Raw genomic sequence first — 23,118 nt, 5'->3', positions numbered from 1 at the left:
TATTGTATACAATGATCAACTGTGAATGACAGCTATTCTCAGCAACACAAAGATCCAAGAAGATTCCCAAGGATTCATGATGAAAAATGCTATCCACTTCCAGAACTGATTGAGAGTGAATGCAGATCCAGGCATACCATCTTTCACTTTTTTTGTGGGTTGGTTTGTGTGTTGGGTCTGTGTTTTCTTTCACAACATGACTAATATGGAAATAGGTTTTATATGACTGCACATGTATAATCTATATCAAAGTGCTCATTGTATCAGGGATCGGGGAAGGAGAGAGGGAGAGAACTTGGAATTCAAAAAAAAATTTTAAGAAAAGGTAAAAATAGTTTTTCCATGTAATTGGAAAAATATTATTAAAAAAAAGAAGTGTCTGAGACAAATCTAAGCTCAATTGTGCCTACCGTCCCACCCAGCCTGGCCAATCCAAGGTACTTCATTCATGTTTGGGAACTGATGATTGCTCCAGAGATCCCCCTTGCTTATCGTATACCCAGAGGATGTTAAACACAAAGAAAAGTCTCATGTAAACAAAATACTGACAGCAGCCCTTTCTGGGGTAGCAAAGAAGTAAGACTAAGTGAGGTGCCAAATACTTGGGGAAGGCTAAACAAATTATAATGAGGTAGCTAAGTGTTATAATGATTAGTGCACTGGCCCTGGAATCAGGAAGACTCATCCTTCCTAAGTTCAAATCTGTTTTCAAACACTTGCTAGCTGTGTGACTGACCCTGGGCAAGTCACTTAACACCATTGGCCTCAGTTTCCTCATCTATAAAATGAGCAGGAGAAGGAAATGGCAAACCACTCCAGTACCTTTGCCAAGAAAACACCAAAAATGAGGTCACCAAGCCAGACATGACTGAAAAAAACAACTGAACAACAATAAAAACAAATTCTAACTTGGGAATGGGACTGAATTTTAGGTGGAATAAGGTGGAGTAAGGTGGAGTAAGAGAAACTTGTATGGACTGAAGCAAAGTAAAGTAAGTGGAACCAGGAAAACAGTACAAACCACAAAAAGGTTAAGTGGAAAGAACCCCCAAATGGAGCCAAGAGCCCTGTGTGATTGTAATGATTGTCATGGCCTGGAAGAAGGGAAGGAGAAATGACTGGCCCTCCGTCCTTTCCCTGGAGTGGGGAGAAGCATGGGCACTGAACATGGCTTATCGGGCTTGAGTACTTTTTTTTTTTTTGGTTGGGCAATGCGGGTTAAGTGACTCGCCCAGGGTCACACAGCTAGTAAGTGTTATGTGTCTGAGGCCAGATTTGAACTCAGGTCCTCCTGAATCCATGGCTGGTGCTCTATCCATTGCGCCACCTAGCTGCCCCAGGCTTGAATACTTTTAACACTCAGTTGTTTTCCTTTAGAAAGTTGGGGAGTAGGGGAATGAACACATCCAGAACTGACTCCAATATGGAAACAAAAAGCATTAATGAAACGAGTTAAAAACAAAGAAATAGAGGTTGAATGGGCCCCACCCCTTCTTCCTCCTCACACTCTGAAAATCAGAAACATGCACAGGTCAACCTCACAAATTCAGATTTATCCAATGGCCCTGGAAGGTTTGAGAGACAGAGCTACAACATTCCTCACCCCGCTACCCAAACCCTAATTGTCCAGCTCCTTGAGCCCAACCCCAGTCAGGAGATGTGGATGCAGTGTTTCCATCCACCTGTGGGCTCCTGCTGGGGCAGCCGGGTGGAAGGGAAGGGAGAAGTCACTGACAGGTGTTGTAGATCTGAATCTGCTGGTTGATGGACTGAAGGACATCCTTCATCTTGGCCTCCAGGCCGTCCAACTGGGCTGCTTTGCCCTCCAGGGCCCGCTCATTCACTTCATATGTGCCCTCCAACTCTGAGGACAAACACACATTTAAACTCCCCTTTCCTGGTCCTGCCTGGCCTTTCCCATAACTCACTGGTCTCTTATTACTCACCCCATTGGTATCAGCCCCACCTTGCTCTGAAGGTCACATATCCCATAAAACAACAGCAGGACACAACCATTAGCAGGCCTTCCAGGACTAATTCCACTTATCTCTGGTCACCCCAAGTCTTTCTACAGTCTTCTCTACCCTTACATTTACAGCTTTGTCAAAGCAGATGTTTGTACTGACTATCTCCATGCTCCTTCAAGGGGGCTCTCTGAAAGTTGGGGCTGCATCTTCCCTGCTCCACCGCAACCCCTCCCCTTAGCCTCACCATGCAACCTCCGGAGTTTGTCTTGAGCATCCTGTAGCAGTCCCCGGGCCTCATCCCGTAGCCGCTCAGCCCTCTCCTTAGCCTGAAGGACACCCTGGGCCTTCCGATCAGCAAGATCCCTCACTGTCTGGTATCGGTCACCCAGCTGGCCCTTCAGCAGCTGCCCAGGAAGGGAGAGTGAGAATACCAGTGCTGTCAGAGACATATCCTACCACCCCACTCCAAGAACCTGCTATCGAAGCATACTATTTTTTTCTTTTTCTTTTTTTCTTCCTTGTGGTTTTTTCCTTTTGTTCTGATTCTTCTTTCACAACATAACTAATGTGGAAATATGTTTAATATGATTGTACTAGTCCATTTCAGACTGCATGCCATCTTGGGGCAGGGAGATGGGAGGGAGGGAGAAAAAACTTGAAACTCAAAATCTTATAAAAGCGAATGTTGAAAACTATCTTTACATGTAATTGGAAAAGATAAAATACTATTAAGTGGGGGAGAAAAGAACCTGCTGACGTCATCTGCCTCCAGTTATCCCCTCCTCTCAGCTCCATCCTCATGTTCCCCAGGGCTAGTCTCTACATCCAGGTAACCATGGCAATGCCTTACAGCCCACTTGTCCCTTATACCTTCTCAGCCTCTTGGGCCCGACCCTGGGCACTGTTAGCTGTCTCTTCAGCTCGTGTGGCTTCCAGGCTGTTCCCAGCCCTCTTTAACTTCAAAGCATCCAGCTGAGCATCCAGCCACTGGGTCCTCTCTGCTGCCATGCTCAGGTCCTGCTCTGCTTCAGTTGTCTTCTCCCTAACCTGCAGATGAACTATCAGGCCTCAGTACAGACTGCCTATCTGGCATTGCCAGGTAGTAGAACTCTGTTCCATCAGGCTACAGAACCAGGAGATTCCAGGGCTCACATATACCCATTCCTCTATTGAGTATTTTTTTTTCTGAGCTCACAGACCCAACTAGCCCCCATTTAGTCTTTCCGCCCCAAGTGTCTGTCCTTAATCCTCCATTCAACTGCTAAGGTGGTTTTCTTAAGGCATGCATCTGTCCATCCCTAAGACAATCAACTCCAATAGCTTGCTGTTACCTGTGGGATCAAATATAAACTTTTTTTGGGGGGGGGCATTTAAAGCTACTCACAACCTGGCCCCAACCTGCTTTTCCAGCCTTGTTATATATTTCTTCCCGCATAGCCAAACTAGCCTTCCAGCTATTCCCCACACAGGACCCTCTATCTCCCATCTCTAGGCCTTTGCATTGACAGTCTCCCATTCTTGGAATGTTTTTCCTCCTCACCTCTTTGAAGCCCTGGTAATCTACAAAGCTCAGCCCAAGTATCACCTTCTCCATAAGGCCCTCCAGGTCCCTCCAGGTGCTAGTGCCCTCTTACCTCAAGAGTATCTTGTGTTTATCATGTATAGCTTCTGCATGTACTCACATATATATGTTTTCTTCCCTGCTAAGGACTGTTTCCTTTTGATCTTTGCATCAGCCTTTCCCTGGAGTCACGGGAGTAGTGGTGGAGGCAGCATGATTTAGTGGTAAAAAGCTGGACTTGGAGGCAGAACACCTATGTTTATAGCCTGAGTGACCTGGATTACCACCTCTGTGACTTGGGCAGTCACTTAACATTCCCGGGTCTCAGTTGCCTTAACTATAAAATGAGGGAATCAGACTAAATGATCTCTAAGGACCCTTCCTACCCTGTCTATTTTCTTGTGGCCTGAACACCTTCACAGGAGGCCAGATGGGTTCTCACCCTGCCCAGTGTCTGCTCGGTGCCCTCCGTGTCAGCGGCCGCCCCACGGATGGCGCCTCTGGCTGCACCCTGCGCCCGTCTTGCTTCCTCAAGAGCATCCTGCACCATCTCGGCCTTCTGTTTCTCACCCTGGGCCCGAGTCCTGCACAGAGGAGTTGGAGAGTTGAGGTGTCAGAGAGGGAGACTGGGAATCAGAGGGCTGACCTCGGAGCATCATGAAGGGATGAGTGTGCCTTCTGGATGTCATGATTGCATGTTGGGGGTCAGAGGTTGGAGCTGACCATGCCCTTATAGGGTCATAGGATTTAGATCTGGAAAGGACATTAGAAAGCATAATCTCACTTTACAACTGAGGAAACTGAGGCCCCAAGAAGTGAAATTATTTGTCCAATGTTACATAGCTAGTCAATAATAAAGCCAATCTTCAAACCCTAGTCTTCTGTCTCCAAACTGCTTTTTCTATTCTGGGGACTGTGACTATGTATTAGAGTCAAAAATCTAAAGGCCACGGGGTCTTTAGGATATCATGATTGTATGTTACAGATGAGGCAATGTCTTCTGGGTATAATGATTCTGCTTGATAATTAGCGGTCATGCCAGGGGTTGACATACCTGCTAAGGGGTCATGGTTGTTTCATGGTCAGGACCAACTCTCCTAGACCATGTCAGGGTTGAAGGACAGGGACTGACTGGGATTTCTGAGCACTGCTATTTTGTGGTGGGTTCAAAAGGTTGAGGTTGGCCATGTTCTTTGGATATCATTATTATGTAACAGAAGTTTGTATCAGGGCTGAACATCCATTTGGATGTTGAGGGATTAGAGTCAGAGGTCAGGGGTTGGAACTGACCAGGCCCTGGGCAGGGATCTGAGCTCACCGGGCCCGCTGGGCATCCTGCAGAAGCTGCTCAGCCTGGCGCACGTCCCCCGCTGTACGCTGCAGGATACTGTCTACATCCCCCAGGCTTTGTACTCGCTCTGCAATCTCACCTGCCAGATGGTGGATCTGAGCAGGTGATGCTGGGATGGACAGCTCTAGAACATGGGTGGCTACTGCCTCAATGCTGCCAGGGTCAGCTCCCTCTTCTGCAGAAACATGGATATAAGCTCAGACACATGCTCAGACACATGCTCAGCCAGCCCCCTGCCTTGGCCAGCTGGTCCCCAGGCTTACGGCTCAAGAAGTTCTTGACATTTTGAATCAGCTCACGAAGTTCCTGGTTTGCTCTTTCCACTCGGTCCCGGGTCTCATTGGCCTTTTCCAGGGCTGCCTGGGCCCTCTGCCGGGCCATTCCTGCTTGTAGCCTTGCCTCCGCCACCTAGAGGCAAGGGACAAGTTTGGTCCTGTCCGTGATCCTTCCCAATGCCCACCCCATTCCCCTCCCTCTGCATCTGGCACTTACCTTGCCCACAAGCCCATCTGCATCTCCCAGGGTCCGCCGCAATTCCTCCTGTGTGTGACGGGCCCGGCCCAGTGCGTTATCTGCTGTGGCTGCTGCTCCCTGGCAGTTCAGGCCTCCGCAGCGACGCTGTCCATCCTCATCCCTGCAACCAGCCCCGCCACATGGGCTTGTGGCACAAGGAGCATCCCCAGGGGCCCCGCATACCTGACACAACACAGGCAGTTAGGGCGCACATGGGGTCCTACCTTCATTAGGCAGGCCCAGCTGGTGAGAGTGAATGCCGCTAATAGTGGGTCAGCCTAGAATTACCTCTATGGAAACAGGGACTCGGAAATCTAACCAACTCACCCCCTGCTCATATCTTCAGTGCCTCCCTGTTACCTCCAGGACCAAATATCAAATCCTTTGGTATTTAAAGCTCTTTACGACCTGGTCCCTCCCCCCCTTTCCCATCTTCTCACAGACTCTAAAATCCTGCCATCCTGGAGGACTCACTGCCCCTCCCACAGACATGCTGGTACCATTCCTACAATGCTCTCCCAACCTCTGACCCTCAGAATCCCTGGCTTCTTTTAAGACTTAGCTCAGGTGCCACTCCTCCAGAAGGCCTTGCCTGCTTCCCCCAGGTGCTTGGCTGTGATGTCTAAGGTACTTTCCATTTACTCTGTATTTATCCTGTATATTCTGATTTATATTTTGCCTTCCTCATTAGAACAGAAGCTCTTTGAGGGCAGGGATGTATCACCAGGGCTTAGCAAAATGCCTGGCATATTGGGTTCGAATGATTGATTAATCCTAACCAGGATCCAATCCTACTGTAAAAGCCCCTTCTGAGAAAATCACTGCATAGCCTAATGGAAAGAGGACAGGATTTAGAGTTCAAATCCTGGTTCTAACACCTACTAACTGTGTTACTTTTGGTCAAATCCCTTGGCCTTAGTAAACATAAGTTGCTTTATTTTTAACATCTGGCAGCTAGGTGGCGCAGTGGATAGAGCTCAAGACCTGGAGACAGGAAGACCTGAGTTCAAATTCAACCTGAGACATTTACTTTGACTTTGGACAAGTCACTGAACCTCTGCCTGCCTCAGTTTCCTCATCTGTAAAATGGGGGTAACAATAGTTCCTACTTGTTGATCAAATGAGATAACATTTGTAATGCATTTAGCAAACAAAGTGTTATACGGGCAGCTAAGTGGCACAGTGGAAAGAGTGCTGGGCCTGGAAACAGGAAGACTCATATTTCTGAGTTCAGATCTGGCCACTTGTGTGACCTTGTTTACCTCAGTTTCCTCATCTATAACCACTTTAACCCTGTAACCATCTTTTGACCACTTTAACCATGTTTGCCTCACTTTCCCCATCTGTAAAATGAGATGGAGACAGAAATGACAAACCACTCCAGTATCCTTGCCAAGAAAACCCCAAATAGGGTCACAGAGAGTCAGGCATGACTGAAATACCTTCTGCTAAGGAGGCCATAGTCTTAAAATACAGAAAGAAACATGCATTTTTGGGTATGGCCAATATTGGAATTGATTTGGCTAGAGGAGGCATATTTGTCATAAGGTCTTCTTTCTTTTTTTTTTCAATTGTTCAATTTGTGGAAACAGTGGGATAGATACTCATAAAAATAAGTAAAATTTTAAAAAATGTTAGTTGCTATTATTGTATCTATTTTTAAAACATTTGGAAAGGAAAAAAGCATAATCTCTTGAAAAAACTTATCTGCCACCTCCTCCTACCCTTTCACAGAAGTTGGGGAAGTCCAACATGTGAAACGTTTCATATGTTGTCAGATTTTTTTCAGTGTATTCATTTTAGTGTCTTTTTCTCTCTTCTTTTTATTTTTTCCTTCCAAAGATTATTTGTTACAAGCAATGTCTCTCTGGGGATGGTTCTAAGGGATACAGTGGGAATTTATCTTAAAACATAGTGAGAAAAATTTACTTAAATAAAAAAAAAGCAGTCTATATTAAAAGTTGAGGCCAGGCCTTTCTAAGGTAGGACTGGGGAGCCTTAAAAAAGGTCACGGGAAAGTTGCCAGGGAAACTCCTTCGTGATTATAAAAGGACAGTCAGGAACCATGAACCTACTTAACCTTGCTTCTTGCCACCCATGCCCTTGAAAGAAAGACAGCTCTCTTCTCTCCATATCAGATGTCTGGGAGTTGTTGGGACTCTCCAGACAGACATTTTGGGGGAGGCTGGCTTATCTCCTGGATTAGCCTTAAAGCAGAATCAGAGACTCAGAACTAGGAGCCATCTAAAAGGACCCCTCCTCTTACCTGTACCTAAGCAGGGATGTCTTCTAAAGCATCCTTAAACAAATCTAGCCTTTCCTTGATGACCTCTGATGCCCACCCTATAACAAAGCCTCAACGTGCTTCCAGCTGGCTCCAGACCCAGATCAACAACCCACATTTGCTCTGTGCGCAGCTCACCAGCTCATTGATGCCCGTCAGGCTGAGGCTGTTGGCCCTGGCTGCGAGTTCACCCAGAGCCCTCCGGTTGGCCACATTCCTCCGGTCGAAATTGTCTCTCTGGCTGCCCATCAAGCCCTCTGCTCGGCGCCGTGTACCTGCTGAGTCACTCACAGGGCCAGGTACGGCCAGGGCTGAGCGGTTCGCATGACGTTCGGCCTCAGACGACTGGGCATGGGACTGACGGATACTGTCATAGGCCCCTGAGAGCAGGACAAAAGGCCAGAGGCAACAATATACTCAGAGACCCCCATTCTCTGGCCTCTAAGCCAAATCCATATCCTGCCTTTGCCTCCCTCTACTCATCCCTGTCCTCCCATCTTCTGGGCCCCCCATAACCACAGAATCATAGAAGGTAAAGTACCTTACAGGTCATCAAGTCTAATCCCCTCACTTTATGGATGAGGAAACAGGCCAAAGGCACGTGCCCTGGGTCACTCAGGGTGAAAGTAAAAGATAAAATCCTAATCCAGGACACATCCTTTACATTGAGGTCCAGTACAAAGAAGAATGGTTCTCGGGTCAGAGGACCCACTTGGATTCACATCTCATCTCTGCCACTAAAAGCCTGGGTGACTTTGGACAAGTCACTTAACTTGTGGGCCTCAGTTTCCTCATCTGCTAAGTGAGGGGCTTGGGCTGGATGGCCTTGGAGGCCCCCTCTAGCCCTAGCTTGGTGCTCTTATGGCCCATCCTCCCCTCCCTGCTCACCCTGTACTGACCCAGGAAGTTGGAGTGCTTCAGCACATCCAGATGCTGTCCCAGCTGCCTCAGCGTAAGGTTGAGAGCTCGGCCATCACGCTCCAATCCACTCAGGGCGTGGTTGGCATTGAAATTCTCATCCTGGGCCTCTGTCAGCTCTCCCTCCAGCTTGGTCAGCTGTCCTGTAGCTTCCTCAATGTCACGCCTGGGGCAGAGGGAGGAAAAAAACACAGCCCTGTCCTCTTCCATGGCTGGGAGAGAGCAAGTCCCCAAGAGCAGGTGCTGTGTCTTCCTTTTCAGACCAAAGGCTCTGGGAATACAGAGCCAGGGATCGAGAGATAGAAGGAGGTCCCCCCCACCCCAACCTCCACCCCTGTTCAAGTGCCCGCACCTCAGTTCCTCCATAGTAGCCATAAGCTGCAATGTGGCAGCTGCCGTGGAATTGCGGGCACTCACAATGCCCTGCACAATGCCCAGCTTCTCTCCCAGGAGGCGGAAGTTCTTCTCAAAGGCCCCCAGGGCCCCCAGCTGGTGCAATTCCCGAGCTCGCTGTTCGAGCGCCCGAGTGCGAGAGGCCAGGCCTTGCACGATCCGGTCCCAGTCCCCAAAGCAGGTATGGCAGGGCTGGCATGCAGGGAAAGCACCAGAAAAGCCTCGGGCACACTGGTCACAGCGAACGCCTGCCACGCCTGGCCGGCAGATACAGTGTCCTGTGGCATGGTGGCACTGAGGGGTCTCAATGCCTCTTGAGTCACAGTCACAGGCTGAGGGAGGAGGGAGAAGAGGCAAGTTTAGGAAGGTCAGCCCCCTTCATGGGCATTTTCAGTTGGCCCTTGCCCTGCCTACCCCATCTTAGGATATACCCTGTGCTTTGACCTCCCCCAATTCATGATACTTATTCATCCCTCTCATTCCTTTGTCTTCCCCTGTCATCTGCTTACCCCGACACTGCAAGCCAGGATCTCCCCAGTGATTCTCCTGGCACTCGGTGCATGTGCGACCTCCAAAGCCTGCTCGGCAATGACACTGCCCTGTGAACTGTGTGGACATGACACTTGTAGCTCTGGACTCCTCGAAAGCTTATGAGGCACAGCCCCTCCACTGCAGGAGAAGCCCCTCAGGAAAACACCATAGCCCTCCTCCTTACGCCCCCTCCCCCAGGTCGGTGGTCTCCCTCACAAGAGTCCGCAGTGCTGCCCAGAGAAGGTGTAACTGCCCTCCCTAGGGAACTCTCGAGACTGACGGGGTAGATCCAGGGAAGGGCCCCTGAAAATAAGGGAAAGGGAAGAAGGGCTTGGTTGTTAGAGCTGGGGAAGCACCAACCTCATTGCAGGAGGGACTGGTAGCACGGTTGGGGTGGCAGGAGCAGGGCTGGCAGCCTCTCCCGCTGGCCAGGTTCCAGAAATTGGGGGCACAACGGTCACAGCTCTGCCCCTGAATGTTGGGCAGGCATGGGCACTGCCCACTGCCTGGGTCACAGCGGCATTTGTCTTGAGAGGGGCACTGACTGCGCTCTGTGCCCAGAAAGTTACAGGTGCACCCTGCCAACCAGAAGCCCAGGTCACGGCCAGAGCAGGCACTAACTTGGGCACAGTACTCTTGATGGCAGGGGCTGTATCTTCCCTTTCAGAACAGGGGTTCCCTGAGGGCAGGGACTGTTTCCTCCACTTCAGACCAGCCACTCCCAGAAAGCAAACATCACATCTCCGCCCTTAGACTAAGGACAGGGCTCCGTTCTAGCCACCCTCTGGCCCCCACCCTGGCTCTGTGCCTCCAGGGCCCACACTCACTCCGGCAGCTCTGGTGGGCGGCCTGCCCGTAGTATCCAGGGCGGCAGTGGGCACAGAGAGGCCCCTCAGAGTTATGTAGACAGCGCAAACACTGTCCAGTTCGACGGTCACAGGCCTCAGGGTCCATGGGGTCAATGTTGTTGCTGCATTCACATGGCTGGCACTGGCCCCCTGGCCTCAATGGGTCCCCAAAGTGTCCAGGGGCACACTCCTCACAGCGTGGGCCTGCCAGACAACAGGGGCGAGGACCAAATCACAGAATTCATAGAGATGCTCTAGGCCTGCCATGGGTGCCCTAATAAACTCTTAGGGTTAGAAAGAATGATAAAACTGCAAAAAGGATGTCAGTACTAGAAGGGACCTTAGAACATAAACTATAAGACCTGACAACTAGGCTCAGAGAGCCTCTAATCCAACTTCCTCATTCCACCAAAGCTTAAGTAACTTGATTCAATCTGGGTATCCCCAGCAGCTGGCCAGAGCCTGGCCCAAGGCTTATTAAATTTTTGTTGATTGATTGTCTAAGGTCACTCATCTCGGAGCTGCGGAGCTCCAACCTTCTGACTGCAAGTTGAGGGATCTTCTCTCTCTGTTCCCCAACAGCTCACCTGAGGCCTCCCCTGCCCCCTACTCACCAGTGTAACCAGACTGGCAGTGGCAAATCACTTGCTGGGAGTGCCGGTCCTGATGGCAAGAGGTCGCAAAGTGTCGCTGCCCCCCTGGGCCCTCGGGACAAGGGCAAGGCCGGCAGTGGCCACCGGATGCCAGCACCGGGTTCCCATAGAAGCCAGCCATACAACTGGAGACAAAAGAGGGCAAGGAAAAAGTTTGGTTTTAGGACCAAAGCATCTCCCCCTTCCTTTTCTGCCTCCCCACTCTTAGTTACCTGCCCCTGTTCATACCTTTCGCAGTGATCCCCTGCTGTGTGGGCCCGGCAGCCCTGGCAGGACCCAGTCCATGGATCACACTCATCTGCATGTCCGTTACAGTGACAGGGGCGGCAGCTGGGGAAGCCCCACTGTCCAGGCTGGCACCGATCACAGCGTGGTCCAAAAGCTCCAGGCCGGCAGGGGCACTGCCCACTGGCCTCGTGGCACAGACTGCTGAGGCTGCCTTCAGGGCTGCACTGGCAGGCTGAGGAGACAGATAGGGAAAGCTGGGGCAGTGGGCTTAGGGCAGCTTGCGGATCAAACAGGGGAGGGACCCTGCAGTATATAGTACAGAGCTAGCACTTCTATGGCATTTTACAAATATCATCTCATCTGCTCCTCACAACAACCCTGGGCGAGGCTGGTGCTATCATTATCCCAATTTCACAAATAAAGAAAGTGAGGCTGAAGGGACTTGCCCAAGGTGACACAGCTAGTCAATATCTGATTGACTCTGTGCTCTGTGGTGCTCCCTAACTACCTAATGACTCCCATTTCTCTAGCCGTGACAGTGAATGTATATACTCACTACAGTCCCATGAAGTCAGTGGTGGCAAGTATTGTTAGACCCATTTTATAGATGAGGAAATTTAGGCTCTGAGAGGCAGTTATTTGCACCCAGTCGCACAGCTTGGAGGTGTCAGAGCCAGGCAGGACTTCTCTGGGGCTTCTTTTAGGGAGGTAGGAGTGAAAGGGGAGATGAGATTGGAAAAGACGACAGAGGGAGGACGGGGGGGAAGAAGGGAGAAGGGGGGGAGTACCCCTGCAGCCTGAAGGGCCAAAGCCAAAGGTTCCTGGAGCACAGTGATCACAGCGTCTCCCAGCCACGTTGGCCTTGCACGGACACTGTCCACCATGGGGCTGGCACTCGGAGCTGAGGGAGCCCTGGGGGTCACACTGGCAGGCTGAAGAGAAAGCAGGGAAATGAGGTCATATCCTAGCAGGGCCACAGCTGCCCTCCTCTTCCCCTGCCCCCTGACCACAGGGCAATGACTCACCTAGGGCCCCATTGTAGAGCAATGCAGCCAAACTGCGGAGGAGAGGTGCACAGGCCTCTGGTGGGGGGCCTTTGGCAGGCATCAGGCCCTCCTCATGGCAGCGGTAACGTTCAAAGGTTGCCCGTCGCTCCAAGGCACTGGCATCACCTGCGCTAAACATCTCCAGGGATGACCATCGGGGCAAGAGCACCAGCTGGCAGTGTGCAGAGAGAGCTCAGTTAGGCCATCCTGTCCTTAGGCCCAAACCACCCACCCCCTAGGCACTCCTTGGGTACTGATGGTCCTTGGGCACAGACCATCCTGGTTATCTCCCCAAATACTGGGCATTTCTCTAGACACTGACTACCAGTGATCTCCTTGGGCATAGCCAACACCCAGGTCACCACTTTCCCCTTCCGCTGGGAACTCACGGAGTCAAGAAGCAGGCTGGGAGTAGGAGCTCCAGGACGAGCATCCCCTCCAGCCCGGGTCAACTCCAGGCGAATAGTGTAGGAGACCCCGGGCTCCAGACAGACAGGATAGGGCAACACCACATATCTGAGTGAAACAAGAGCAAGGTCAGCTCCCATCTTTATGGTCCCCTCCCCAACCCCACCCCCACCAGAATGTAGGCAGGGGACACAAGACCTTCAAGGCCTCTGGTTGGCTCTGTTCCAACCCAAATTATCTAGTTCTCTTGGGGCTTCTCCCTTTGCCTTTTCCCCACGTATCTCTCAGTCTCTTTTGGTGATTGTGCACATAGGAGGGAAAAAAAAAACCCTCAGTTGCCTGGCAGGATGAAGGGAGTGTAAGAAAGGTAAAAAGATCAATTGACCAGTAAAAATTCCCTGATACAATAGAAATCTTCCATTTTCTTTGGTTCAGTACAAGGCCAGACTATATCTAGAACACCCTGTCCAGTTCTGGCCAAATGCCCCAGATATGTTGCATTATATCATATTCACCTTCTTTCCACGTCTGGCTAGACTACATTTAGGGAGGTACAGATCACTGGCCCCAGTTCTGATGGAACCCCATCTGCAATACCATACCTAGCTTGGGCCAGACCCAATCACATATTGAAAAGGACAGCTGGAGGGATATGTCCAGAGGGGGACAACTGAGATGAGAAGACCACTGGGAATTAGGCCATATGAATATAGGAAGGACCATAAATTTAGGGAGGGCTGGGCAGTGACCAGAGACAGCTCAGTCAGGCAACCCTATCCTTAGGCACTAACCATCCCCAGGAATTCTTTGGGTACTGACACACTTTTTGGGCACAGGTCACCTTGGGTATTTCCCCAAACACCGATCCTCTCTAAGCATCTCTCTGAACACTGAACATTAGAATTCATTGACTCTAACCCCCTCAGTTTTACAGATGTGAAAAATGAAGCCCACAGAGGTTAAGTGACTTGACTCTTATGGTTAAGGTGGAATTTGAACCTGGGTTTTCCTAACTTCCAAGTCTAGCATTCAGACATTTGAATGGTTATCATGTTGATGATCTCATTTTAAGAATCCTGATTGGCCCTAAAGGGCAGAATGAGGAGCAAAGGGTGGAAATTATAGGGGGTCAAATATTAGTTCCACTTAAGCCAAATCCATTACCATCACAGCTGGCCCAAGCTGGGAAGGGCCGCCTCAGAATTTCCCCATCACTGGAAACGTTTACAAAGGGTTATTCTAGAGGGGATTCCTGTGAGGGGGTGGGAGCTTGGACCCCATGACCCTCTGGATCCCTTCCATCTCTGAGCATCAATGATCCTATTCCCTGCCATGTACCCTATCCTCCAGCCAAAACAGATTAGTCACCATTTCCTGAGCACGCCCTGTGTTTTCCTGCTCCCACTTACACTGTTCCTTTTGCCCACAATGTGTCCTCACTCCCACCTGCTAAAATCCTACCCATCCTTCAAGGCCCAGCTCCTCCTAGAAACACCCTCCTGGTCCTCCGAAGCTGGGGGAGTGAGCTCTCTCTCTTCAGAGGCCACATAGCATTGTGTCTAGCCCTGCTCCCATCTTGTCTGGCACTAAAATTATTTGTGTCTGGGTATCATTGCTCTTACTTAGACCAGATGTGTCAAACACACAGCCCACAACTCTCTCAGCTGCAGCCCCAATCAGGTTAAAATGTAGTTCTTATCTGACTGTAATGTGTTGATACATTAATAAAAAAAACAATACGAGAACATGTGGTTTTTGAAGTCAAAATATGGCCTCCAGGGATCCGTATGTTACTGTTAACTGCCCCTGTTTCTATTTGAGTTGGACACCACTGTACGAGCCTACACACTCCTGTAAGGTAGGGATGGGGTCTTTTTCATTTTTCCCTCTCCCAGACCACCTTCATAGGGCTTAGCATACAGTAGGAGCTTGGACTATGTATATGGAATGAATTCATGACAATAATCCCATGCACGTGTTTATAGGTTTTACAGGTCACAAAGTACTTTCCCTCTTACCATCTCATATGAAAGAAAGAGATCTGGATATGAAATCAAGACCTGAAAGTTCAAATCCTAGCTCTGGCATTTACTAGAGAGGGTGGTCACTCAGCCTTTCTAAGCCTCAGTTTCCTTATTTGTAAGATAGGGATAATAATACTTGCAAAAGCTATTACAGGGAAAGTGAATAGATAAATGAACGAAGCATTTAATAAAAGCTTACTATGTGCAAAGAACTCAGAAACCTCAAAAAAACTACAAATGTGTGAGTAATCATCAATCTTCATTGCTCTTAATCTGCAAAACAGCCTCAGGAAGTCATCAAATCTAACCCCTGTATTTTAGAGATGAGGAAATTGCAGCACAGAGAGATAAAATAATTTACACTCTAAAATAGTCTCACCCCCAATAGGGGGGACAAGGAGGGCTTGAATTCAGGTTCACTGTCTCCAAATCCAGTGCTCTGCCTCTACATTTCTAAATTCATACGATTCATAAACACGATATGATTTAGAGCTGGGAGGGACTTTAGAGGTCACATCCAACCCCCTCATTTTATAAGCAAGCAAACCGATGGTCATAGAGTTCAAAAAAAAAAAAAAAAGGACTTGCTCAAGGACACTGAGGCAGCTGGTGGTACAGTGGACAGAGTGCTAAACCTGGAGTCAGGAAAAGCTGAGTTTAAATCTGGCCTCAGCCACTTACTAGCTGTGTGACCCTAGGCAAATCACCTAACCTCTCTCTCTGCCTCAGTGTTCCTGGCTGTAAAATGAGGATAATAACAGCATCTACCCCGTAGGGTTGTTGTGAGGATGAGATGATATTTGTAGAGCTTAGCATACTGTCTGCCACCTGGCAGGCGCTCTATAAATGCTTATTCCCTACCCCCTTCCCAAAGTGACAGAACAGGTAGATAGATAGATAGATATAAATATATAGACACAGACATAGATATAAATATATAGACATAGATAGATAGATAGACAGATATATTGGTCAGAGCTGTGATTCAAACCTACAACTTCCCCACTCTGGAATCCAGTTGAGACTTCCCTCAACTGGGTCCCCTGTCTGATGACCTCCACACATACACAGACACACTTGAGCCCATGGGGGGACCCAGGAGGGCACTTACACTTTACAGGACGAGACCAGGGAGGCTCTGCCTCCCCCTCCACTCCCTCACCTGGCACCAGGTTGCAGCATCCCCCGAAAGTGGTCATCCGCGGGCACAGTGGTGCCACAGGGGCTGCTGGGGGATATAGGCCCTGGGCGCTGCACAGTCAGAGTCACCTCTGCCCACTGCTCTGGGACCTGGGTGGGGAGGTGGAGTTAGAGCTCAGCCTGGAGGGCCTTCACCCCAAGGGGAGGGGACCCTGGATGTGAGTGGGGGCAGGAACAATAACCCTACCCCTACACCTATTTCTAAAAGGACTTTATGGTTTACCACTTTCCTCAAAACTATTCCAGGGGGGTAGGTCATGCAAGATTGTTATCTCCATTTTACAGACAGGGAAACCAAGGTTCCCAGGGGCTCCATCACTAAAGTCAGACCTGGAATTTACAGCCAGGTGTCCTGATGGGAAGTCTAGTGCTCCCCAGCTTTCCTGCAGAGACTGCCCTTGAGAATGAGGGGAATGGAATGCTGGGGGGTATGGCAGGCCAGGTGAACTCCTGGGGAGATTGATCACCTCAGGCATAGGTGGGTGAAAGGGGACTGATTAATGGGGGGATTAGGAGGTCTTTGTAGGGTGCTGGGGGCCAGCAAAGCAGTGAGTCAGAAGATCATGGGACCTTGGGACCAAAGACCAAAGAAAAGAGGCCCAGACCTGGGGTTCATATCGCAGGAGCAGTTCATAGTCCATGGCATGGGATACCGTGTCCACCAAAAACTCGAGGGCCTGACCCTCCTGCAGCCGCACGAAGCCCACGCCTGTCCAGGAGACTGCCATTCCAGGGCGTGCTATTCGCTCCACCACTTCCAGGGCCTGCCAGGGAAGCAGTTTGTTTAATAGGCCTAAAACGCTACCTCCCCACCCCAAGTAGGTTCTCCAGCCTCCCCCACCAATATCCTTGGCTCTCACCTGCCCACGGGCAGCCTCAGCCTCAAAGGTAAGATGGTCCAGGAATGGTAAGAAGTATCCAGGCTGCACCTGGTCACAGCGTCGCCCAAACATGTGTCGACGACATCGACACTGCCCCGAGTCCTCGGCACACCTGGGGATTCACCTCACTTCCAGTGACTGACTGATATCCCCCACACCCACCCTTACCCCCAACCTGCACAAAGACCAATGCATACACGCATCAAGGGATTCATCCACATACCCCTCACCCCCTCCCCAAGTCACAGACCAATGCATCACAAAATACCTGGACTTCCCCAATACCTAGTCACAACTGACACTCTTTTCTAATCAGAGACTGATTCTCCTGATTCTTTTTTTGGGGGGTGGGGGGAGGTAATTGGGGTTAAGTGACTTGACCAGGGTCACACAGTTAGTAAGTGTCTGAGGCTGGATTTGCACTCAGTTCCTCCTCATAGACTGATTCTCTATGGGAACTATCTGACTCCACATCCCATATAATATGCCTCTTAATTCCCCAGCATTGATCTCCCTAGAAATATACTCACCGGGGTTCCAGTGCACCTCCCACATCACAGTCACACGGGCGGCAACCAAGTAAATCATGGCTCAGACCCCAATAACCTGTCTGAGGGCGCAGAAAGGAGTCATTGAGGTGACAGACCTCTCCCCAATCCCCATGGAGACATATATCTCCACCACCAGTAGCTTTGCCCTACATGCTTCCTCTGGGAAACTCCCCTAGGCACAGCCCTGGACCCCTTCAGGGAATACCACCCCTCTCTCAGGGCCTCACCAAGCATCGGTCACAATGCCTTCCAGTCACCAGGCGTTTGCAGAAACAGTCTCCGCTGTTTGAGTCACAAGGGGCACCCCCTGGCACTGTACCCCGGGGGTCACACTGGCACCCTGGTGAGGCAGGAATATGTCCATCAACAATTCCATTATTGTCTGTAGGCCTGAGATGGGCAACTTCAGAGGCACATAGGGTCAGGGATAGGCAGGTGAGATAGTGCCATGTGAGAGGAGGAGGCAGAGGACGGGGCTGGTTTCTGGGGAAATCAAGAAGTCAAAAGCACATGGGAAGAAAAAGTCCAGGATCAGAAAGTGATTTGGGCTGGGATCAGAGGTCAGGGTCAGTGGAAGAGTCAGAGATCATATCAAGAGAACAGAGGTCCGTGGCCCATAGTTTGGGATCAAATGGAGTGGCCACAGGACCATGGGACCAGAAGTCTGGGGGCAGAATAGGGACAATGGAAGTTTAAAAGAACAGGGTAAAATGTCAGGAGATTAGAAGGCCGTGCATGACCCTGGTACAGAGACCACTGGACAGTTTGGGGTGATGGGAGTAAGGGGACGTCAGGGTTGGGGAGCACATACTCTGACAGCCCTGGGGGTCAGTGGTGCTGAGCCCAAAGTAGCCATCTCTGCAGCGCTGACACCTGGGGCCCACCACATGTTCTTTGCAACGACACTGGCCAGAGACAAGCCCCAGGGCAGGGTCATCGTGAGGGTCACAAAGGCCACCATCCCGGGCCCCCGCAGGGTCACAATCACAGGCTGCAGGGCAATGAAGAGAGTCATCCCAAGACCCCTGGCTTCTTCAACGAGCTTCCTCCACCGGCCCCCCTCACTTCCCATTCACCACCCCAGGCTCACGGCGGCACACGGCAGGGTCCCGCAAATCCCTTGCAGGGTCTCGATAGTAGAAAGGCCGGCAGATTTCACAGTGCATCCCAGCTGTGTGGTGCTGGCAATCATCACACACGCCTCCAGTCGTGTTGTCAGAGGCCAGAAACACAGCCATGTCAAAGTGGCAGGTCCGGGAGTGTTGGTGACACTCGCACTCTGTGGGAGAAGGGGAGATACTCGGGGAGAAAATGTCCTATGGGCTTCCTCCCCCTGGGACGCGGTGGCAATGCTCCCCAGGGATGCCAGAGGCAAAGCCTTTCCCTGCTTCTCTGCCCTGTTTCCTCCCTTAATAGGCAATCATATTTTAAGAGTGGACGAGTTTAGCTAACATGTTTCTGTCGCTAAGAGGGCTGCACAGAACGGAAATAGAATCCTAAGTTACACTGCTTTTTATTCATGGAAATTCCTTGGTTTGGTTTCCTGTCCTTTGGACCTCTCTTACCCGTGACCCTCAATCACTAGGTCCAATGATCTTTTTTCCTCCCCCTATTCGATTTTATTTTATTTTCAATTTCTGGTTCCCTCCCTCCCCAATCCCTCTCGTACTCATTGAGAAGACAAGAAATACAAAACCCCCATGGTCTTTTAACTTACATCCTGGCCGGCCCCTCAACACCCTATCGAGACTTTCTGATCCCCTCATCTTTCTTTGACTAAGTAGTTATCAGGAAAATGTCCTCTCCACCTCCATCCAGAGGGTGTGTGTGTGTGTGTGTGGAGGGGGTTTGGGGGGAGAAGCGCTAGAATTACAAAAGGGCTGGGGGTGGGGCACTCCAGCCACAGAGCTGGCAAGATAGGGACTCACTTTTACAAGCATGGGAATGGCCATCCTCAGCTGGGCTCCAGGGCAGGTCATGGTAGAAATCCTGGCAGCTTTCACAGTTCAGCCCCTTTGTGTTATGTTTGCAAACACAGGCACCATGTACCTGGAGATGGGGTGGGGATAAGAGGTCATGGGCTGCTTTGAAGGGGGTCTTGTCTCCTAAGCACTGAAACCTTTGGTGCCCTATTACCCCCACGTGCATGTCTTTGCACCCCTTATTTACTGAACAGCCATTCTCACCATGCCTTCAGCATGGGCTGGAGCACCAGGAGCCCGAGCACACTGGGAGGCGTGACCGTAGCAGAAGCAGTTCCCACGGACCACCAGCTCGTAGAGAGCATAATAATATTTTTCTCGGATCTCCCTCCGGGGGTCCAGCAGGTTGTCCCCCAGAGTGTGCAGCCGTGTCAGGTTGACCCGAAGGTTTGTGATCTTCAGGAGGTCTGGGGTAGGGGAGCAGCAATGGAGGGATGGACACGGAGTCCAAAGCTCCTCACAGCCCAGCCTAGAGTGAGAACCCTGTCCCTGGGGTTTAGAGAGAATGGTACTCTAAAGTTCTGGGCTCCCTGACACCCTGGGAGATCCTCTAACCAAGCCCAGAATGAGAACATTCTCTCTGAGGTCCATGGTGACTGGGGGGTTGGGTGGAGAGAGAAGGGAAGGGACCCTGGTGTCCTGGGCTTTCTTTTGTTCCAATGAAGGGCAGACTTCCTGGAGACAGAAGCATCTGGGGTGGGGATCTCCAGCTGCTGTTGTCATGTTCAGAAATGCTGCCCCCACCCAGCTTAGAGCTAAACCGAGGCTGTAGCACCTGCTCTGGGGGATGCAGGAAGAAGCCAAAATAGCCCTTACAGCCCTGAATAGCCACCAGCCAGATGCCGGATTGGAGCCCATAGGAAACAAGGAGGAGGGTCATAAAGGGATCTATGAAATGGGGCTATTGCCATACTCACTCACCCTGGATCCGGGAACTATAGGGATCTGTGATTGGGATAGCTGGGTCCAGAACACGGTAGATGACCTATGGAGATACTGAATCTGGAGAGGTGGCCAGGACTGACCAGTCATGTCTCAACAATCCTGAGGCTCCTTCCCCTGGACCCTTGGGACACCCTCATCCCACCCTACCTCCCTCCTTAAAGCCAGTCTGTAGGCTGGGCTCTCTCACCTCCCCCTCAGTGGATGGCTCAATTTCTGAGTAGCGAGACTCGCAGACCACATCGTCCACTCGATGAGGTGGGGCCAGAGGGATCCCAGGGAAGTCAGAGCCACAGTCATAGGAAAAGTAGCGATAGACACGCCAGGTCCTCCCAAAGTCTGAGGAACGTTCAACCAGCATTGCAGCTGGGCGGAATGTCTGGAGTTGTTAAGGGGAAGGGGAGTCATGAGGGTGGATCAGAGGGCCTTCAGAGATAGAGTTAGTGGTGAATAGGTGGTCATGCATGATCATAGGGAAGTCACAGGAGCTGCGGGGTATCACAAGGGGGTCACTAGGATCATAGGATTATAAGCTGGAAGAGATCTCTAATCCAACTCTTTTATTTTTACTGATGAGGAAACTGAGGCACGAAGAAGATTGTTAGTTTGTCCAAGGTAATACAGCCAATGAGTCCCACAGATCATAGGCTTTTTATATGATGGCCATAGGAGTAAGAAGGGAAGTCAAGGGTCATGTAGGGTTACAGGGTGGTTGGCTATCATAGGAGCTACAGAGATGAGAAAGATTACAGGTCACAGGGTTCCTGGCCCCAAGGGAGTTCAATCCCTAATTTCCATCCCTTCTACCTTGGGAGCCCTATTACCTTGAAGGTCATAATAAGGTGGGTAAAGTGGAATTCAGCTTCTAAGTCCAGCTGGATAGTGACAGTGGACACTCCTGGTGGGAAACATTGGTAAAAGCCAGTCATGAAGACTCCTCTCTCCTCCCCAAAGGCTGATAGCAGCCAGGTCTGTTTTTGTCCCCAGTAAGGCTGGTTAGTCCCCAATGTTCAGGTCTCCCTCCCTCAGGCCATTAGCACCCAGTTCTACTGTCCACCTTTGGGCAGGTGATATTTGAACTCTCCCCACCCTCAGCGTATTAGTCCCGAAGTCTTCCTTCCCAAGTTGCCCAGTGACACCTGCTCAGGTGGTCTCACCATTTTCTGATTGCCACCAGGCTGAACGTCGTTGTGGGGCAAAACTGGTGACCACATTCTGGATTCGGTGACTTTGAGGGTGGCGGGCAGAGAACGGATGCCGAGAGTCACACAGGAAACACTTTTTCTCATCCTGGAGGAACCCCCGCACCCCGAAAGATCAGTCATAGAATCAAAAAGTATGAAAGCTGAGTAGGACTTAAGGACCCTATCTCCTCATTTTATAAAGAAGAAAAAGGGGGAGGGGGAGGAAGTGACTTGTCCAGAGTCACACACACTGTAAGCAGCAAAGGCAGATCAAACCCAGGACCTCTGATACCAAATCCCTGGGCTCTTCCCACACCATCTCTCTATGTGTCATCACTGTGTGTCTCTTCCCAACCTTGCTCCCCCAGCCCATGGGTCAACACTCCAATCTAGCTCCCCCCTCTTCCAAAGATGTTTCTGATCCACTCTTCCCCATTCCCCTGTAGCGACCCACCTGTAGGTGACTGACTATGCAATACGGCTCAGGACCTCTCAGCCCGCAGGTAGATGAGGCTGTCAGTCGGTCTGCTCGGCCAACCAGGAGGTCTCCAGTGGCTGGGTAGCAGCTTCCCCTGGAACAGCCAGCTGAAGGCATGTCGGGGTTCTGGACCAGAGCCTTGGCCAGCACTAAGGAGGGGAGGGGGCACAGTTAAAGAGGGTCAAAGAGGAAACTCCCCACCCTCAAGGCTCAGACTCGATACTCTTCCCCCGCTTCCCCATTGCCCCCCCACCAAGGGCCCAGGAACGGAACAGATAACCCCTACCCCAAAAAGCAAAGTTACCTGCCAAGATATCTCAGGTTCTACAGATCAAGGACACTCTCTGACACCCCCAAGCCATGACAGACCAATGGAGGGACGAGGGGATGGACAGACCAACTAGCCCCCAACAACAAGGGGTCCAGGCTAAGGTTTTCCCTGAGGCAAACCCTGCAGGAGGGTTGGAGGGCTCCTAAAGCTATTCTGGGCATCCCAAGCAGCTTCACAAAGCCCCGGTGGTGGGGATCGAGACTCCCTTCCCCCATTCCTCCCTTACCGATTAGCACCAGCAGCAACCACAGCTCCAGTCCCCTTAGGCCCCACCTTTGATACCCATTTAAAATCAGTCTCATCTTAGTGGTGGGGGAAGAAGATAGGGAGGGAGGTGGGTGAGTTACAGGAGTGATTGGCAGCTCCCGAGATGCCCACCTCCAAACCAAGCTTCAGTTCTGGCCCCCTAAGAGGTATTCCAGCCCCTGGAAGCACCCCTCAAACCCTCGGCCCCTTGGGTTGGGGCTCTGGCTCCAGTTCCAACCCCAGTCCCTGGGCTCCCAATTCCCCCAGTCCTGGGATCCTAACTCGCTCTAGTTCGAGATTCCTCCTGGCCGACTTTAGAGAAAGTTGGGAAGGGCAGCAGCTAGAGGAAAAGCCCGGCCTGGAGTAGGGCAGGGCCCAACCAGGATAGGGCGACCAGACTTCCTTCACTTTCACTCCCCAGGGAGTTTCACCCTAGCTCCCCTAGCTAGGAATGAATAATTAATAGGGGATGGTGGGTGGGCTGAGGGGAAGATCTAGCTGATGGATCCCCCATTCTGTCCCCTTTCCGCAATTCTGGAGTATGGGAGAGTAAAACGTGCACTGCTTTTGGAGTTTGAGAACCCGTTTGATTCCTGCT

General features: G+C 50.8%; 1 protein-coding gene across 1 annotated transcript; it reads right to left on the bottom strand.

The window, feature by feature from the left end:
* Positions 1-1,424: 1,424 nt before the first annotated feature.
* Positions 1,425-22,841, bottom strand: LOC114053127 (laminin subunit beta-2-like). The gene is made up of 33 exons (XM_027876035.1): positions 22,501-22,841; positions 21,920-22,092; positions 21,439-21,571; positions 21,106-21,179; positions 20,472-20,660; positions 20,261-20,324; positions 19,544-19,746; positions 19,286-19,406; positions 18,448-18,636; positions 18,169-18,348; positions 17,585-17,697; positions 17,337-17,416; positions 16,786-16,918; positions 16,531-16,689; positions 15,888-16,015; positions 12,683-12,809; positions 12,273-12,465; positions 12,036-12,179; positions 11,248-11,479; positions 10,981-11,144; positions 10,346-10,570; positions 9,879-10,096; positions 9,497-9,593; positions 8,947-9,319; positions 8,576-8,760; positions 7,815-8,056; positions 5,372-5,575; positions 5,143-5,287; positions 4,847-5,054; positions 3,971-4,112; positions 2,838-3,014; positions 2,212-2,371; positions 1,425-1,864 (listed from the first exon to the last, which is right to left on the bottom strand). Exons 1-33 carry the CDS (start codon positions 22,574-22,576, stop codon positions 1,728-1,730), a joined length of 5,388 nt encoding a protein of 1,795 aa, XP_027731836.1. The 5' UTR covers positions 22,577-22,841; the 3' UTR covers positions 1,425-1,727.
* Positions 22,842-23,118: the final 277 nt, after the last annotated feature.

Source organism: Vombatus ursinus, unplaced genomic scaffold (assembly GCF_900497805.2).
Source record: "Vombatus ursinus unplaced genomic scaffold, bare-nosed wombat genome assembly UNPS02003960.1, whole genome shotgun sequence".
Taxonomy (NCBI): domain Eukaryota; kingdom Metazoa; phylum Chordata; class Mammalia; order Diprotodontia; family Vombatidae; genus Vombatus; species Vombatus ursinus.
This window is presented reverse-complemented; position numbering and strand designations above follow the sequence as displayed.

What these genes read in the sequence shown, in the direction of transcription:
- LOC114053127 (XM_027876035.1), bottom strand. Translation starts at nt 22,576, where the DNA reads ATGAGACTGATTTTAAATGGGTATCAAAGGTGGGGCCTAAGGGGACTG. An exon ending in GAAGCACTCCAACTTCCTGG is followed by an intron (nt 8,057 to 8,575) that starts GTCAGTACAGGG and finishes TCCTGCTCTCAG; the next exon opens with GGGCCTATGACAGTATCCGT. An exon ending in TGTCAAGAACTTCTTGAGCC is followed by an intron (nt 5,055 to 5,142) that starts GTAAGCCTGGGG and finishes ATGTTTCTGCAG; the next exon opens with AAGAGGGAGCTGACCCTGGC.